The sequence below is a fragment of the Mercenaria mercenaria genome, chromosome 14, assembly GCF_021730395.1.
Source record: "Mercenaria mercenaria strain notata chromosome 14, MADL_Memer_1, whole genome shotgun sequence".
Taxonomy (NCBI): Eukaryota; Metazoa; Mollusca; class Bivalvia; order Venerida; family Veneridae; genus Mercenaria; species Mercenaria mercenaria.
In genome coordinates, this window is record NC_069374.1 from 867628 (window position 1) to 887740 (window position 20113).

The 20113-nt window shown below is 33.7% G+C and overlaps 1 protein-coding gene across 1 annotated transcript in view; it reads right to left on the reverse strand.

The window, feature by feature from the left end:
* Positions 1-460: 460 nt before the first annotated feature.
* LOC128548318 (uncharacterized) overlaps positions 461-20113 on the reverse strand; it is a 40480-nt gene continuing 20827 nt past the window's right edge. The window contains exons 9-14 of the mRNA XM_053522797.1: positions 14854-14925; positions 10228-10421; positions 5905-5954; positions 5645-5705; positions 3308-3367; positions 461-2110 (exon numbers count right to left, since the gene is read on the reverse strand). Coding sequence (XP_053378772.1) covers positions 1943-2110; positions 3308-3367; positions 5645-5705; positions 5905-5954; positions 10228-10421; positions 14854-14925 — 605 coding nt within the window. The 3' untranslated portion in view covers positions 461-1942. The remainder of the gene's footprint in view (positions 2111-3307; positions 3368-5644; positions 5706-5904; positions 5955-10227; positions 10422-14853; positions 14926-20113) is intronic.

Here is a 20113-nt window from a genome sequence, read left to right on the forward strand (position 1 = left end):
CTAGACTATACTACCAGTACATCAATCATTAGCCGATTTTTAGGCCCTTTAGGCCTTTGATCTTCTCTTTCTCTCTTCCTCTCTCTTTCTTCTCTTTTTTCTCTCACTGTCTCTAGCTTTTCTTTTCTAACTGCATTCGTTCTGATCTTTCCTGGTATTCAAGCTTTAATTGCACTTCTTTTAATCTTAAATCTGAGTTTTAACAGATAGTGACCCAGCTGATAAATCAAAAATGTCTTCCTCCATGAAATATTGAATAATTATATTCTTATTTGTTTGTTTGAGAATGGGTGACTTTACTTCATAAATGCTATAATGCTTGGCAAGTGAAGTAAATCAGATTTCTTAGCTAAACGGAACATCTCCTAAGATGGCTCAACTATAAACTTATCAAAATCAAATGATATTTTGATAGCTGCTGGTGTGTATACTGTTCTAAAACAAAAACCAAAAAGCCAAGAACTTTTCCGATACAAAACAATCTATTAAAGTTAGTTGAAATGTCTAACAAAATATTAAGTTCAAAAGTTAGCATTAAGCAAACAATGACAATAACAAAATTTAATTCATTAATTAAAAAAAACCCAAGAAACTTTAAAAATGGCAAAGAGCCGTAAAATCAAATCAATCATGTAGAATTAGTCCAAATCCTGTCAAGGGCAAAAACAAAGCCATTCAGAATAAATTCCATGTTTCAAACAGTTCAAAAGTAACTATAATTCTATCTTCAAAGATAACTCTTTAGATCCATGAGTTTTAGTAACAATTTCAAATAAACCTTCAAGAAAATAAATATTCAAACTTATAATATTTTGTTATCAAGAAATACCAAAAAAGTTTCATAGATATCTATAATTTCAGTTTTATGCTTTTTTTAATCCTGAAAAGAGCTCACTACTAATTGTATCATTGAAGGTTTTAGAATTTTCATGTAACAATGTGAATAACGAGAACATTCTTGAAAATTCAAGGACAAGCTTTTTCTAAAATTAACTGTCATACACTGTTTATAAAAATAATATTGTTGCAGAACACAATAGAATATTCTGAATTAAAACTTACAAAATGTTTTAAAACTAGGTTATTAAACAAATAATTGCTTTAGGCACACATATTTTTCCGTTACAGCTTCTTTTTGCTGTGGGATCACTTTGCGATGCATGGATATGCCTGTGTTTGGGGTGCTCTGTGCCTCCAGGAAATTGATACATACTTTTATCTTGAGACGGTTTTTCTTTATCAAAAATATATTGACATTTTCTTAATGTACCCTTATTCGATGTATTCCTTACTATAGATATCTAACAGATACCATTAAGATCACTTCTGTATCTATTCAACAAGTCAGAATCAGCTCCCTCTTCAAGACATTCCTTAGTATTAATTTCATGATACCATGAAAACTTCCGTCCAGACGAACAATTACTAGTTTAAACTTATGGTAGAGGAATTTTTCTGAATTTTGTCAACAATTGTTTGAACACGTTTCAAACAACCGTTAATATTTTTGTCTGTAGCACACTAACGTATATCATTAGACAATGCATATAAGCGTTTCTTAATAACTTTATAATGAGTATTTTGACTAAATATACACACGACAAGCCATGCGGTCAGACAATGATCGTCGCAAATAACTGTTTACAAAATTCTAATAATATATTAATCATTATTTACATGACCTACCTTTTGTCAAATATAATTTTCAGAAAGCATAATTATGTAAATATGTAAGGTATTCATATGATTATCATTAATTTCAAACAAAATCACTAAATAATGCATAATAACAGTTACTGGTGTAGACAATTTATACATTTATACCTGACTCAGTTTTTCAAAAACACTTTTATACTGTAAGAACAATTATATGTCAATTATGTTGTACAATACGATTCATATTCCTTCAGTTTGCTGTGATAGTATTGCTGCTACATTAGTGTTACAGTCTGTAGGATATCACAGTTCTTTGTTTACTGTATTCATGTCCGCTTTCCTGTAGGATCATGTCTACATCTTCAAAAGGCAATTTGTTCAGCTGGTAGAATTTTATCAAATCGCACAGAGAACGAAAAACAGGGGTGTTTGTACCAAATGAAATTGTACTCTTCTAAAACATAGAAAACAAGAAAATGTATAAGCAACAAGTCGTTTTATAAAGCAAAACCGTTAAAATTTCTTGATAACTCCGGACTTTTTTATATAAAACACTGCATTATATACTTCTGACACTGAACTAAAATTCATTATTTTCTTTGCAATTAGTATTCATCATTTGACATTGCTGTTAGATGGTCAATATTTGACTTTAATTGTGTTACAAATGGCATTTCGCAGTAACATTTTTGCATTTATGTTTGACAATTAGCATAGTGCGTCGACGTTCGATATGTAATGAAGGTCAATGCGCCATGTTTATTTGCCATAAAGGTAAATATCTACCACGAAATGCTTTTCATCTGATGCTACATCGGCTAACAAATGTTACATGCTAATAATAAGCATAATAAGTAAAGTCAGACTGGTGGAAAGCCGTATGTTTTCAAAACAATTAAAGTTACATTCATTTGTTCACTAACTTATCAAGTTGAACAATCATTTGTTCACTAACTGATCAAGTTGAAGAATTTCATTCATTCGATAAGCATTAACTGATATTTTATTTTGATTTAGTACGAGTGTATGGCATATAGCATTTCATACAAAGCATTTAGCGGTAAGTTATTGTTTTTTTAGCGATGAATAATTGTCATTTAGTATTTGGAAATTAATTTGGCGTACCAGCCATCCATAGTCATGTGACAAGATTCAACTTAGGTAGATTAAATGGCAGATCGCTATTGACATTATATTAAATAATAAAAGCAAAGAAGAAAATAACACTTGAAATTAACATTTAACACATATTAACTGCCATGCAGCAATTAGTAATAGCAAATTGCGCATGCCCTAGTAACTGGTCGTATTTCAACTCTTTTTACAGAAGTTCGAGCATAGTTCCCGATCCTTGAATTAAGTCTTAGTCTTTTTCAACTAGTCAAAAGTGTAAAGTTACGTGAAAAATGTACAATAGAACAACTGCATTCAAATAAGTTTGTAATATCAGTTTAGTACGCTAGTGAAGAAAAACTCCTTACTTTCATATTTTTCTGACAATCACCCGCTACTCCAATACAGTCAGTTACTGTTATGAAACTCACCTGTACCGATTTTCTTTTTTTGACATACAAAGATCATAAAAAAAGACAGATACATGTATGTAATGCTCATATATACAAATGATATAGGAACATTAATTTGAAAGTACCTCTCCATTTGTGTGTATCAAAATCTTAGATACTTCCTCCTTAGTTTTGATAAGCAGCACCTGTGGAAAGTATACATTGGTATAGCGAATAGCATTAGGAAATATATAAGGGTTGCTACTGTAAAAGAGTCCTTTTAGTTTCAATGATATTATGACATACTCCATTCCAGTGTCGGATATTTGTTTGTTTTGAGTGAATATGGAATATATCTAACTGAGAAGTGAGAAAATTTAAAATATTTTTACGAGTGCGTAGCTAAATTTTCTTTTTATTTTATACTTAATTACGTTTCGATGTGTATTTTGCAATAAATTTTATTCTCAGCGCAGGAAATAGACCCGCGTAAACGAACATGACGTCAGGCGTGTTGTGACGTTATATAGACGCAAACGACATGAAGTTGCATTTCACTATATTTTTCTTGCTGCCTGATATTATGAAATTCCCATTAAGTAAAATAATTTGAATCGAGAAATATACTATAAAGAACAAAGTGCGACTAAAAGTTTCCTCCTGCATTAAGCAAATAATTTAAAATTCATACACAATGTACAAGTAGACCGTCAAAAACAGTGAGTGATAACAGTGAATGATATTGATTATATCTTACTGAGATAATCCAGTATATCATCAGTTAGCATAAAATAAAATATATTAGTGCGGCATAGAACATAGTTATTCAAGCATACTTTCATACTCCGAGTTATAACCAAGCTCAAACCAAAGTTGTATGCGCTAGGAATACAAAAATCTGCCAGGCGTGTGCATTTTATTCGGTGTTTGAAAGCGCCATAAAATTTGAATATATTTCGCTAAAGTCAATAGGACTGTTTAACATTATGGCACCTTGCAAGTTTGAAAAATAAAGAATAAAACAAAAAAAATTTTCAATACATATACGGTGTTCTGTTAGGGCCAGCGCATGTGTCTTATATAAATGCAATGCGTTTATCATCGTAGTTTCGTTCCCTACAACCACAGCCTGGCGATTCACGGATGTGCATTCACGCTTAGTGTTTACTGATAGACACTCGAAGAGAGAAGGTACTGCATATGCAACCACAACTTGTTGCTTAGGCATAATGACCAGTGACGATGATTTTGCCATCTTAGATTCGCCTAGCATCACGCTCTGCGATCGTCTCACGTTCCTTTGTACCCACGAAGCGTATATGTACGATACGATGACGAAGCTTTAGCGAATAAATACAATAATACTAGTATTAAAAACGTCGCGTTTTTTCCTATGTACCTTTAGCTATCTTCCTCTCGCGGCTCGCACGTTGCTTGATAAATGCAAAGCATTACTTTTTACTACCGTCGTAGTACGCTATCGTATCTTTGCGTTCACAGAGAAGTATGTGAAGAACCAGGATTCGATCGCGAAATGCGGAGGTAAAATGACGAAACTGTGAGTGTAAAAACCTCGTCACAGACATTCATAACTTAACACTGTTTCGCAAGTCCTGCAAAAAAGACAAAGGTACAAACAATTCAGGCATCGCCTTCTTCTTACCTCGCAAGAGCCTTCATAAAGTCTTCACAATTGTAGTGTCCATATTTCCATATTTATTCATTAATGTAAGTGGAGCTTAAACGTATCTAATTAATCTATTAAGATGACATATAAACTTCTATAAAAGTGTATTATGTGTTGTACATACAATGAGACAAAACTAAAATATTTGAATTGTAATGCATCTACTTCTAAGGTTAAAGAAAGGTTCCAAGGCGGTGCCCCACTGTGTTCCATTGTTTGTTCGTTTTGTCCTTGTGTGTTGACTTTGTGTGTGTGTGTGTGCGCGCGTGCGTGCGTTCGTGTGTGTGTGTGGTGCACGCGTTTACGTGCTGTGAGTTTCGTTTTGAGGAGGCTGCGTTTTTGGTGCGTGGCATTCCCTGTTTGATACTTGTCTTTGTTTTTTCTTGATAAAATTCGGCAATAAACACAGTAATCAAAAGATGTATTCGTAACTCGTACGTGTAATAAAAACTAAATACGTAGCAAATATTTCAAATTTACAATTCATTTACAGATCAATGTACATGTATTTACTTTCTGTTATCTTCTGAATGACTTATCTATATAAATCACAGACAAAACTATACTCATTTAAGGTGTAATTTTAAAGATAATTATCAAATTCAATTGTTGTATCAATCAATTCTAATGTTTTGTATCAAAAATAAATTTCTGCTCTAAAGCTGAAAAAATGTCTATCATCGATACACAAATTTAAGAAATTGCCTATAAAAGCTTAATCTATGCGGAGAATTATTACAAAAACACTATTGCAGTTTAGTATATACTAAAACTATACATAAAGCAATATACATACCCATGTACTCTCTTTGCTAGGACAAACTAAATAATTTCCTACGGGTTGTTCCTTCAACATCCTGTGCATAAATCAAGAAAATAAATTAAACCGGACGATTCCAATCATGCATCTTACATTAATACATCTAAACAACCCGGTTCTGCGGTGAAAGAAGTACACAATAAGAAGTATTACAGTCAGTCCTGTGGCTACAAATAGTACACTAAATTTAAGACATACAATTAGATTGATTATTATAGAATAAATAATGCTCTTACTTTTCAGCATTATCTTGAAACTCACATATGAATGTTGCGCTGCTCATACCCTGCAAAAATATCACTGTTTTAAATATTGACATGAAAACAATGACATGAAACAAACACTATGATCCAACAGGAATTGCTGCGATACTAGAACATAGCCTCCCCAAAATAAACATGAGTGTATTGATATGAAGACGATAGACATAAGCACATTTAAAAATAAGACAAAGGAGTAAAAATTTATACAAATTGAAAATAAGGTTTAAGGAACGCATAGCGGCACATCTAAGAATTGTCAAAAGCTAAAGGGGATAACTACGCACAAATTATCACTTTTAATTCTGACCATGTTACAATAAGAAGGTCAGTGTGAGTAAAAGTTATACCCACAAACGCTTCTCATACGAATGATTTATGGTGACCTGCGGAGTTCGTATTATAAGGTAAAACCCATAATTGTATGGCAGTAACAGTAATTTGGGACCCGTCTTCTCGAACCGTATCATGATGCAAGTAATCACCCCTGATTTTTCTTGCCACTAAGAAGTTTATCTTATTATTTCTAGAGATCTTTTACTGAACCTCTTGTGCAAACAGACAGCCACTATTAGTTTACCAATTATTTTCAACTGGATAACACCTTCGTAGGCATTTCTTAAAGAGGCAACTTTAATGTGTTATTTGTAAAGTATATGATATAAGTATTTCATTGATACCGGTAGTCACAATCCTAAGGTCAAATTAAGGTCAAGAAATTTAGTCAGATGTCATTAAGTGATGTTTTTACAAATTTCACTTATATGGCGTCATATCTTCGCCATTTGAAAATAAGTGAGCAAAAATGGTATTGAAGCCAATGTATTTAACTCTGAAATAAAATCATTATATGCAAATTAGCTCATTTGCATATGAATTAATATTAATGAAAGCGGCAAAATCGTACAAAATTACGATAAAAATTGGCATGCATGTACAGCTGTAAAATATTTATTGCTTTATGTATAATATTAATTAATTTTTATGACTTGAAAAACAGAAAGGCAACAAATTATATGTGGGATATTTATCTATTGATAAATGCAACTGTTTGTATCATCGTCATATGTGTTTTATGTGTATATACTGCTTGAAGTGGGTCGGATGAATTGACTTCTGACCAGCAGTTATCTTTAGCACAATTGTGTATTTGTTTTCACAAAAGCAAGGCATTTCTTTTGGATTAGGTACATATCTACCGGCTATTTTAAAATGTAAACCTATGTCACTCAGCAAATGACTGTCATTTTTCCGAAATGGCGACCAAGATGACCACCAAAGGTAATTATGTTCAAAAGTATTCATATATATATGAGCGTTTACATATGTTTCAATGTAATTCATTGCAGTATTAAGATTGATAAATACAATTGATAATAAGACCATACGCCATGTAGGCAACCTCAGATAGCCAATATGGCTGCCAAAAATCAACATGTTAAGGTTCCTTTGCATATATTATAGAGTTTACATAGTTGTTTTATGTAGTATAGTAGTGTGCTTGAAAAACATAACTATTTTAAATCAGGTTGACATCTTCTCAGACAACCAATAAGACAGCCACTTTTCATAATGGCCGTCAAGAAGTCGATATGCTCAGTTTTTTAATATACATGAGAATATACCAAAGGTTTTATGTAAGGTTTTGCAGTATTTTGACAGATAATTAAACAATATACTATTCAAAACATATATCAGGCTTACAGCCAGGATAGCCTAAATTGGTATTAATAGTATACTTGGTATAACTACTGGGCACGCAATGTATCTAGAGGTATAGCGAAGGCAACTATTGACATATTCGGCAGGCGAACTTGGCTTTTCATACAGGACGCTATGGATATTCTTAAGATACAGACAGGCAAACTGTGTATCAGTGATATATAGTCAGGCCAGTTTTGGTATCATTTCTTTACAGACCCACCATCCGAGCAACTTTCTGATGCCACTGTCGGTATCGAGAGTATACAGACATGCCACTCTGGGCATTCTGTTTATACAGACTTGTCCTTCATACATATAGATACATACAGACATCTAGGGAAAAACAGGCTATACATATAGACAACAATGGGTAGCCTGGATATAGAATATCCTAGTTATACAGGAAAAATATCCTTGGTATAAATACATGTACATTCCACTATGGGTATCTTAGTTATACAATCATTCACTCTGCGTGTTTTGTGCATACATGTATAGCCAGCCTTGCTATACCTACAGTTCACTAAGGGTACCTTGGCTATACATATAGGTCACTTAGGTATCATGGGTATACAGAAAGGCTTATCTGGGTATTCTGTGCATACAGACAAGTCATATTGGCTACACATGTATACATACTGGCAAATACTGGTATACTGAATATACAGACATGCAATTTTGAGTATTCTGGACATACAGAATGGCCAACCGAGTTTTCTTGCAATTCTGGATATTCTGGGTATACAGGCATGACATCAGGGCTATACAGTTGTATATTCTTGCTACTAAGGGTATCTTCCATTACACACCATTACACATACTCTCATGGTATTCATTGTATACATGCAGGCTTTAAGGGCTACGTATGTATGCCAATACGGACATCCTTGGTACACAGAAAGACCGCCAATGTATCCAAGGTATACAGGTCACTCTGGGTATCGTCGATATACAACAGGTCAGGTTAGTGATACATAAAGATACACTATAAGTGTCCGTGGCATACAAAGAGGCAACTATCGGTACCTTAGGTATAGATGCAGTCCATTTTGGGTATAATAGGTTATACGGACTGACAACATTACATCGATAGCGTAAAATAATAAAGTTTGCATGCATACAAAGGATACCAAAGGTGACATGTATGACTGTATTCCTATGATACGCGATGTAACATATCATATACTAATGTGGTCTGCAAGACGAAATGTGGCAGTTCAATGTGCAAACGCTACCGATCCAACCAGGTCTGCATGTTTGAATGTGCATGCAAGGCTATTTATACACCAGCTGTAGAAATGTACATGGCAACGAGGACAATAATGTTGTGACATTTTTAGAACAATGTCCACTGGTATTGTGTATAGAGAAAAGACTATGAGCAAGATTGAACTGTGTGAACTACGTTATACATTATTTGAATAAGTGATAAATACTAAATTAAATTATTTATATAATGCATGGAATATTTACAAACTTTACATGGACATTTATAAAACTAATAAGCCTCTTATCTATGGTTAACAACAGATATATGTGTACTAAATGAACGCTTTAAATGTTTATATTTATGAAGAACATTATTCCAAAATCAAAATATCTTACTATCTCAAAATATGGTTATACATGAGATATGTAAATATTGTCAGTTGTTTCAATATTTGTTTTTTTTTAATGATTATTATAGCCCGCGCACTTTTGACAGTATTTATTCTTGCAGACAATAAATATCGCTACAAACATATATTTATATAAAGTAATGTTTCAAATGTAATATTGCTTATTTTTGTCCATTTATAAACACAAATAGTAAAGATTTGATCTTTGTATTAATTGAAAATATCATTTTTAACGAATTATCTGTCAATTTTTTAAGTTTTCATGAATATTCATAAGTATGTAAATGAGAAAATTTTTGATTAAGTGTTTGTAAATAAATGTACAAGGCCTTGGCTTCATTTTGACACCATTGTTGCTATTCTACACCGATAAACGACAAAGATACAAGGTATTTTATGTGATACATATGAAAATATGCACCGAATGACCTTTGACCTCGTTTATTTTACTATAAAGGGCCTCTCAAGGGTGACTATCGGTCAAGTCTTTCTTGTGGCACCTAATAGATAACGTTTAACACGGTAGTCGTTCATCTTCAGAGAATGCCTACACAAGTCAAAATTTTGAAAACTATAGGCATATTATATGGGACTGAACTATGTAAGAACACGACGAAATATACATTTAGAAAGGAAACATTTCTAACATATAAACGACTTCCACAAATGAAATCTCAAAAGCCAAAGACGAAAGGTCGAACACAGTACATCGGATCTGTTTCATAACCTGTTTTGATTATTATAAATGATTTTAATCTTATAAAGCTTATAAACAACATCCCCATAAAGTCTACTGTTGATACACTTTGTTGCAGAAATGTTTTAAAATGGCTACAAATGAAGCATTTTATTACCTATCATGGAGGCAATATCGAAAACAAGGACACTCCCTGTTCAAGGCGGCAAAAAACTCCTTTTATGCTTTATTGCAGGAACATATGAAGTATGTACCGATATTCCTGACATTTATACTAACTTTTGATATTCGTGAGCTGGAAGCACAACTTGTTACTTCACTGACACTGCAGATACGAACATCCGCGTATGAGTGAGATTTTGTAACAGATTGTTGTCCGTCTTGTTCTGTATTAGGAAAACTCGGCTCAGTCATGTTTCTTGATAAAGTTGTTCGTTTCCAACTCTCATCCGGTACAGGTGGCGCTCCATTACCTAGGAAAATGTCACAAATGTACGTTTACATTGACTATCCACATCTTTGTTACATATGAATGAAAAATTACATGTGGCTGGCAGATGATTTATTCATTTATTCGTAGCTTAGTATCATCGTTAAACTACGGATGAATTAACAAAGTAATTTGGTTTTCCATGTAGAATTACTACATGTATTCAGTACAGATGCTACTGTTTGCACGGCATGCAACAATATAACGATTGTTTTTTTTTCTAAATAGTCTACGAAGGCAATACAATACAATACAATACAATGCAATGCAATGTAATACAATGCAATACAATACAATGCAATACATATTATTTTATTCGGCAATACATCATAACAGGAAACATAAGCTCGAGAAGAGCTGATATGAACGACTGCTATAACATATAATAAATGAACAAATAAAAATACCTGTAAGAAAAATCATACAAATAAAAAGCATATACAGCACACAAAAGCAGAGCAAAAAACAAAGAAAAATATCAAACAGGGAATGCCACGAACCAAAAACGCAGCCTCCTCAAAACGATACCCCCAGCATATTATTTTACAAGCAGAGCAAGGTAAAAACTGAGTGGACTATGCTAATCATGACCAGAGGCATAAAATTACTTTAGAACCTGAGGTTAAGAAACTGAAAAGTGAAACTGAAACAAATGTGATTATCTTTAAGTGTCGTATAGCGGCTGTAAAAAGTCTCAGCGTACTTGGATTCAGTGTTGTTATATTTTCTGGTCCTTTGGGATCATGGAGTCCATTCAACATACGTGTAATAGAGTTCCGCTTAAGCCGGTGCTAGGGGGCGTGAGAGGTGTTACCTTTCACGAACAGACTAAATCAAACTGAGTCTGCTATTATTCTTCTTGGTTGCATTCTTTGCTTCCAAAGGATCTTTTTACAGATTTTATTAGGCTAAAAATACTAAAAAAGCATATCCCTTCAAAAAAACAAAGAAAAATATCAAACAGGGAATGCCACGCACCAACCCCCCCCCCCCCCCCCCCCCCCCCAGCACGCAAACGCGCGCACCATACACATACACACACTCAAAGCTTACACATCAGGACAAAACGAGCAACACACACACACACACACACACACACACACACACACACACACACTCAAAGCCAACACATAAGGACAAGACGAACAATAAGCATACACACACGCGCGCACACAAAGTCAACACACAAGGACAAAACGAACAAACAAAGTAACACAGTGGGGCACCGCCTTGGAACGGTCAGTGGCAAAAACACCACTGGGGAGCTTAAACCGGTTTATGGTGCGCACCCAACCTCAAACCAAGTTTGAGGAGAGCAGATTAGCATATACCTCTCAGATTTGTAACAAAAGAAGCAAATAATCATAATACGTACGATGGTAAGCAAACATTAAAAAAGCAAAAAATAGGTTACAAAACTAATAATGGTATTAAGGATAAGCAAATAATCTAAGCACAAAGAATAATAATTTATAATCGTAGTGGAGAAGCATATAAAAATATTCAAACAGAAAAAAACAAGCAGGTGTTTGATAATGGTAAATACGCCATTGCATTGTGGACAAATTATACTTGTGGTCAAGCCACACATGTACATTCCTTTCCTGATCAGCAAGATATTAGATTTTTAAAAATATTGAAATAATTTGTTTGCCGAAAGGAGTTCTACAATACAGGGACAGCATACCTAAAGCTGGTCTTACCGAACTTGGTTGTACTGACCTGGGGTACCTATGTCTAAAATAATATGATGTTTATTTATTAGATCTGATAGAACTGGATTTGCCGAATAATTTAACATTTTGAAGGTTTCTATAGCCATAGTTCTTTGTCTTCTTATATGCAATGGCGGTAATTTTGCTTTAAGTAATAACTGGTCATAAGTACTTACATAATCATCACATACCAATCTTAAGGCTCTTTCTTGGATTTTTTTCAATTTGTTTAGTATTTGTAACACTACCGAAATGCCCTGATAAAGGACAGAAAATAAAAGTTGATAAGATTAAACTATGGAAGAAGTCTATTTAATTTACTGAGATGTTTACCAATTTGTTTTAGAACATGCATTTGTTGTGCAGTGTTTTTACAGATTGTAGTTATATGCTGATCAAAGGTGAAGTTAAAATCAATTTCCACACAAAGTGATTTTACTGTATCATCACTTTTTTAATTGAGCTATCACCTATTTGAAGAGTTCAATTTTTATCATAAATTTTCTTACCTACAGATATCGCTTGGAATTTATCAGGATTGGCCGGCATACATTTTATATGGAATCTTTCAAAAAGAATTTGACAGCAACTGTTTTTTCTTTTATAATCAGGAATATGAAAAGCAGAGCATTATCATTTGTGTAATAGAGTAGACGTTCTTCCTTAATGAAATAAAAGATATCATTTACCCATTTACTAACCGCATTTGATATTTTAACTTGCTGTTTTCTATTGATAGGTACGACGACATTAGTTTTATAGATTGATTAGATAAACCGTATGCGGAGAGTTTGCAGAGTAGAATTTCATGGGGTAAACAGTCAAAAGCTTTTGAAAGGTCCATTTAGAAAGCAGCAACATAATGATTTTTTGTAAAGGGCTTCTCTCCAGTTTTCTAAAAGTTTTAATAGAGTGGTTTGCCAACCATTTTCTTTTCTCAATACACATAACAATTTTTTTATACTTATATGTTTTCAAAGAAAAGTGCTAACTGATCAGCCAGAACTTTTTCAAAATTTTTGTTTGATGATACAAGCAGAATACTTATAGGTCTATAACTATTACAGGTCTATAACTAGATTTGGTCAAGGGATCGCTTTTTCTTAAGAATAGGTGTTATTTGCGCTTTTTCTAAATCGCTCTGGAAAAGTCCCTGAGTTTATTGAAAGGTTAATTAAGTCTGTATAGAATGGTACTAATGATGATTTTCCAAGTTTCAAGGTTTTAGCTGATATTTTGTCTACCCCTGTTGCTTTTTATATATAGAATTTATTTAAGATTTTGGATAAAGTTCCTTGATTGATTGGTTTAAAATTAAAAGCACCATGAGGAAAGTGTTGCATGGAATTTTTCTAAATACTTCGATGTATTTCTTTAAACAAAGGGGACATCTTTACCAATCTCTTTAGCTACATTTACAAAAAAAATGAAAAAATAAACAAGTGAAAATGTTAAAAATTCCTGAGACTTTAGTATCGGTAGAGATAATTTGACCATTTTCATTATAAGTATAATTTTAGAGTTGGTGATAGTAGACTTTTTGATAAATATGGGTTAATAGTCCGAAAAGTCTGTGTTTTTACATCCATCAATACAGCGTTCTTGAAAATATCTATTTATTGAGTTTCTTTTAGTTTATTTACAGAGTTTCTACATTTTCTATATCTTTCCATGATTTAGAGTTTTTTTTTTTCAAATATTTTGTATAATTCATTTTCTTTTTGTAAATAAATTTAAACAGATCCCTATTCATATATGGCACGTTTGCCATTTTCATATACTTCTGTTTTGTTGGAATCAATTTCATCATCAATAATTTCTTATATGTTTGATTCAAAGCCATCATACAATGTGTCTATATTTTCAGGATTAATACTAAGTTTTCTGGTATTTATAGTTTTATGTTATATATTTCCTCATTAACCATTTCTGAGATAAAACTTCTAAAACTTTTATATTGTATCTTGTTCTTTGCATCCTTAATAACATTACTATTTATGACTGTGCCTAGGATATTGTGGCAATCACTCAAGTACCAAAATTTAAAGTTGTCATACACAGATTTTTTGAGTGAAGGTTTGCAGTCTTTCATAAAACGAGCTGCATTTTTAACAACGTTTTTAAGATCAAATAATTCCATAATATCATTCAGCGTTCTACATTAGTCACCAATGGTATTATAAAAAGGAAAATGGGTGATTTACTTATCCATGGCTTTGCTAAAAAGATCACTAAAGCCATTGTCCTGATATTGATCCGAAGAATATAGACATGATCGTCAATTATATTCTATCTTTAGCATGCTATTAAAATTACATACCACTATGCTTCACATGGTTCACTTGAACATGTTTAGTTTAAGAAAACAACGACATCCATCGTTTGAATCGAATGAGGTTTTACTGACTGTCTAAATGTATTAACCCAGTTGCAATTAATTTTTACACTAGCGGACACATAGTTTTACACTTCCGCGTGAAGTGAATGGGAACTCTGAATCGGACATCTTTGGAAGAAATAAATACATGAAGACCATATTGACTCAATCAGAAAGGATAACGAGCCAACTGTTATTAAATTCTTATCACAAAAAAAAAAAAAAACAGCCGAACGAATGTTTTGGCAAACTTTAAGTGAATTTATTGTATCAATTTATTGAAACCTTAATTAATAATATAAAGCATATAATGTAATACATACGTGCAGAAGACAAATAATTGTAGCATTTTTCATCTCTACTTATCGATTCTGTTGGCTCCGACATTCTTTTCCCTGCAATTCAATTTACATTCGTTCATTTACAGTTTGAAATCTAAGCTTATTTCGTGTAGAGGAGAAGTAATGTACCAAACAGCATTTTTTTTCTGGGGTATATGTCATTTAACAGCTTATTTATGATTCATATGTTGACTGGTGGTACAAAAGAACATTTTCACATGTTTCCGAATTGAATAGATAATATTTTCTTTAAGATATATACAGGTGCACTGGGCTGTATGGTCAGATACTATAATCCGTTGAAAGGCTCCTGTGGAAAGAGCTTGTTAAATGTCATATACCTGATATCCCTGGCTGCAACGTTCGACCCTCTCCCGTAAACGATTTACAGGCACTCGACCCGTTGAACAAAGTTCAACATGAATGATAAACACTGGCTTAAACGAAGTAAATTGTAACAGTCAACATGTTCTGAATCATATCAGAATCATGTCAAAAACTTAAATAAACAAACCAAGTTAAACCTGACTGCTAGCTACTAGCCTGGGAAGCCGTTGATGATTAGTGCTTTATCAGAGGTAATCATACCTTATATCTATGCAATTAAGAACCCGGTAAGTTAGCTCTAGACAGTGTTAATTGGAATCCACTGAGTTTCATCTTGCAGATAGAAAAGAAAAGGAAATCATAAGACTTGGTTCCAATGTTAGCTAGCTATATTATGATATTACGTATTATCTAAGTTTTCATGTGTCTTTAGTACCCTCATTATGTTTGTTAGATATTCTTAGTATCACTTTGTATAAGTAGGTATTACCATGTGTAGCAACATTTACTACAATGTTTTTCTTGCTAAGCATTGCGCACTATCACTAAAAAGAGACACTTTCAAAAATAAATAAAAAGAAAAATACTATGACCAATAAACTGGTGGTCATCATATGACAAACATTGTGTAAATAGTCATTTGAAAGAAGAATCTGTATGTACATAGGTTACACCTGTTTCGTTGCAATTTCAGTCTCGTCTAGATTTATAGTGTCGTTTATGTTGGTATACATTCTAGGAATATTCTACTACATGTATCAAGTTCTTAAAATCTTAAATACTCCATGGCGTCACTTTAATCCAATGGTAGAATTCATGTTGGATGTTGCATTAGTTACTAAACAAAAAATAATTTCATTTGTTTTTTGCAGGTTTAGCATTGTAAATAATAAATTCGGTTGGTGCAGATGGACAACGTTGAGATTTTAGCTCCAAACAAGATGGCGACAAATATGGTGGTCGAAAGAAGAAAAATGAACACAGCAAATGTTTCCATTTATTTCATCCCAGTATAATATTTGAATTAACAGAAAACAATCAATTTAATATGAAAATGTAGTCGAGTATTGTTTTATCACGAACTCAGAATAACATTGCAGTATTACGTTACCAAAATAACTAAACTTAGAATTATTATCATTATTTTAAATTATGACAGTGTTTTCGATATCTTTTAACCGCAATAAAGTTAATTTAAATGATAAATAATTCTCAGGACTACTTCTTTTATGTCAATACATCTGCGATCTTAACGATTTCTTATATGTGACCTACATTTACGTTACGTTACCAAGATATGTTATCATTTTAATTTGAAAACGCTGTTTTGAAATGAAGCCGTACCTAGTATTGAAATATTTTACATATATACGTTTATTATGCAATAAAAAATCTTGAGTAAGCATCACTTGATATCACTTCCTAGTCAGTTGTAGAGGAGGACGGACATGTTCATTTGGTTCCTCAGTTTGACTGTTTTGTGATGTAATGGTTATTGTTGTAGGCTTTGCTCTTGTTTTTGTTTGTTTACATATAGACTGCAAGCTTATTTCTGGTGTTTTATAAGTAATTAAAATATGAGGAATACATGTAATTGTACATGTATAAAGTTTTCAAGTTAGCGGTACTTATAACTTTCTTTATTTAATTAATACATATTCAGTGACAGTAAAGGATCACAGTCTTTGGTACTTAGTTTAGTATTTAGTGTAATTTACTGTCAGGGTCACAACATTGTCGACATTTACAGTTTACAAAGTCTAACTGAATTGAACTGTTTTCATTTCTGCTTTAAACCCGGTTTTCTTGATGCTCTGCCCTCTGCAATGACATTGAGTACGTGCGTTTTTTGGTCTTACGGTTTGCGTTTTATATATCTATAGAAGCCTATTATTTTACATACCATACCTTTTGTTTCCATCGTGTGTGTCAACAAATAACTTTGCGGCGATTTCTTTCATTTGCACTGTCCCGTGTCTTTGAAACATTGTGCGGATAAAAGTGGGTACGCATCATAAACACATTTAAGCTTCCAAGTGGTGTTTTCCCACTGACCGTTCCAATGCGGTGCCTCATTGTGTTTTTTATGTGTTTGTTTTGCCATCTAGGGGATGCATTTTATGCTTTGTGTGTTACCGTGTGTGTTCAATGTGTGCACAATTTGTGCTGTGGTTTTCGATTTTGGAAGGCTGCGTTTTAAGAATTCACTGTTTGATATTTATGTTTTTATGTGGTAAACCTGTGATTTCGTTCGACATTGAATTTTTATTAAATAGATTTTCTGATATGAGAGCAATCATTTGGTTTTTATTCTCTTCAATTGCCTTCTACTGCAGCAGGTGCATTACGTTTGACAGCTATTGCGCTCCATAAAACTTTCATATCTCCGTTGTACTGAAACGCCGAGGTCTGTCAAATCTAATACATGTACATTGTTATGAATCAGTTTTCATTCGAAAGTTTTTTTAAATTGCGTGATATATCAATTAAGTTTCGCTTGTCGCTTGTCACTGAATCTTGGTTTGCCTGACAATCAATATCTTCATTCGTTATACGTTTGAAAGTCTGTTTGGCAGGCCATTTCAATACGCATTTCAACACGTACAGTTTTAAGATGAGATAAAGATTTTAAAGCTGTAAATTATCTGTATTAGACCAAAAACCTGTATTACCAAGGCAACATTGCTATTGTAAAAGTTGTGGTCGAACAAGATGCGCGATTGTCGGTGAAAAGTATAGCCAGTTGTACTGGCATATCAGACAGCAGTGTGCAAACAATTTTGAAAATGTGGTGCACCTGAGAAATGTTTGCGCTAGATTGGTACCGCAATTTTTTTACAGACGGATGTGGCAATGTGAAATATTGTCATTTTGATAGGAAAAGACTTAGCATTCGAAGTTTTTAGGTAAAAGTGGTTGTTTTATCTTTTTTTGCGGTATGCTTAATAACACAACAGCACAATAGCAGGTCATATGGCGACTTTCTATCGTTTCATAGGAGAGGAAGACCCTAGGTGCCCCTCTGTGTATGTAAACATCACATCAGAAACCCCGACCTTCCGTCCTTCTGCTAGATGGCTTCTTAACATGTGAGTGTTAATCTTGAAGAATTCTGGCAGATGTTGTTAGAGAATCGGTGACATATGTGCTTCAATATAAAGAACATCATGTCTTAACCTGGGCCCAAAGAGTAGGAGAATCACTGATACCTGTCTTAAAGATACACTCACTACAACCAAATAGCATAATCTTAAACGAGCGCACTTCACACTTGGGTTTCGAAACACTTGGATTTGCACCTGCCATTACCCAGACGGCTACAGGTAACGAAATTTAAGAGCCAAAGTCGTAGACCTAAGTCATTATGCCTGCAAATATACGATGGCATTTTTCCGATACTGATAAAATGTTCACAATATATTAAGCTGCCAGTGCCAATTAATAAGATTCTGTTGCAACCGAATATATGTGTTGCATTAACCAAAACGTCTTTTAACAAAATAAATACTATAGTAGTTGAAGTTCAAACTTTCAATACAAATACGAATATCTATTCATCGCTATTTTCAAATTTGACGAGCCAGCTTGCAGTGAGCTCGATTTAGTCGCCACTTACGGTTTATGCACGCGTGCGTGCATTTGTGTGTGCGTGCTTCCGTTCGATTTTGACCAGACCGTAACTTTGACATGTAAGGACCAACCTTGTTTATATTTGGTATGAAGGCGTGTCATGCGCAAATTTCAAGTTACTACTTCAAAAGTCAAGGTCACAACTGGAAGTCAAATGTCAAATTGAAGTTTGTCCGGATCATTTCTTCTTATGCATGGTGGGATTTGGATATAATTTGGTTGCAAATCCATATCGGGTCACCCTTCCGTTTTTAGCTCACCTGACTGAAAGTCAGGTGAAGCTTTTAGTATGGTCTTTTGTCCGTCGTCCGTCGTCCGTCGTCCGTCCACAATTGAGCTTGTGTGCACGATAGCGCTTTCATTTCTTATTTGATTTGAACCAAACTTGCACATAACTTGTATCTCTATTAGATCTCGGTTCCTTTCGAAATCCAGCCATATTGCACGATGGGTCTTGGAGTTATGCCCCCTTGAAATGGCTAAAATCTGCACAATTGAGCTTGTGTTCACGATAGCGCTTTCATTTATTATTTGATTTAAACCAAACTTGCACATAACTTGTATCTCTATTAGATCTCGGTTCCTTTCGAAAACCAGCCATATTGCACGATGGGTCTTGGAGTTATGCCCCCTAAAATGGCTAAAATTGCAGATTTTAGCCTTGTGTTCACGATAGCGCTTTTATTTAATTTTGCATGTCCACCAAGCTTTGTCACAGGTTAGATTGGTGAAAGGTCTCACTTCCTTTCGAAAACCAGATGGGTCGGATAATTTGGGCCAGAGTTTCGGGCTTTGAAATAGAGGGACCGTCCATATATGCTATTTTTCTTTTTTTTTAATTTCTAGAAAATTTGTTCAAATTATGGCCCAGGGTCAAAATTGGCCCCGCCCCAGGGATTACTTGTTTTTTACATAGACCTGTATAGGAAAATTGAAACCACAATGACTAGAGCTTAGATATTTGGTATGTAGCATTGTCTAGTGGACCTCTACAAAGATTATTCAAATCATGGCCCCGGGAGTTAAAATTTGCCCCGCCCCAGGGGCTACTTGTTTTACATAGAATTATAGAGGGAAATCTTGAAAAATCTTTTTGTCTGAAACTACAATGGCTAGAGTTTAGATATTTGGTGTATATCATTATCTAGTTGACCTCTACCAAGATTGTTCAAATCATGGCCTTGGGGTCAAGATTGTCCCCGCCCCAGGGGATACTTGTTTTTACATAGACTTATATAGGAAAAACTCTTGATTTAAAAAATACATAAAAAATAGAAGACATGAT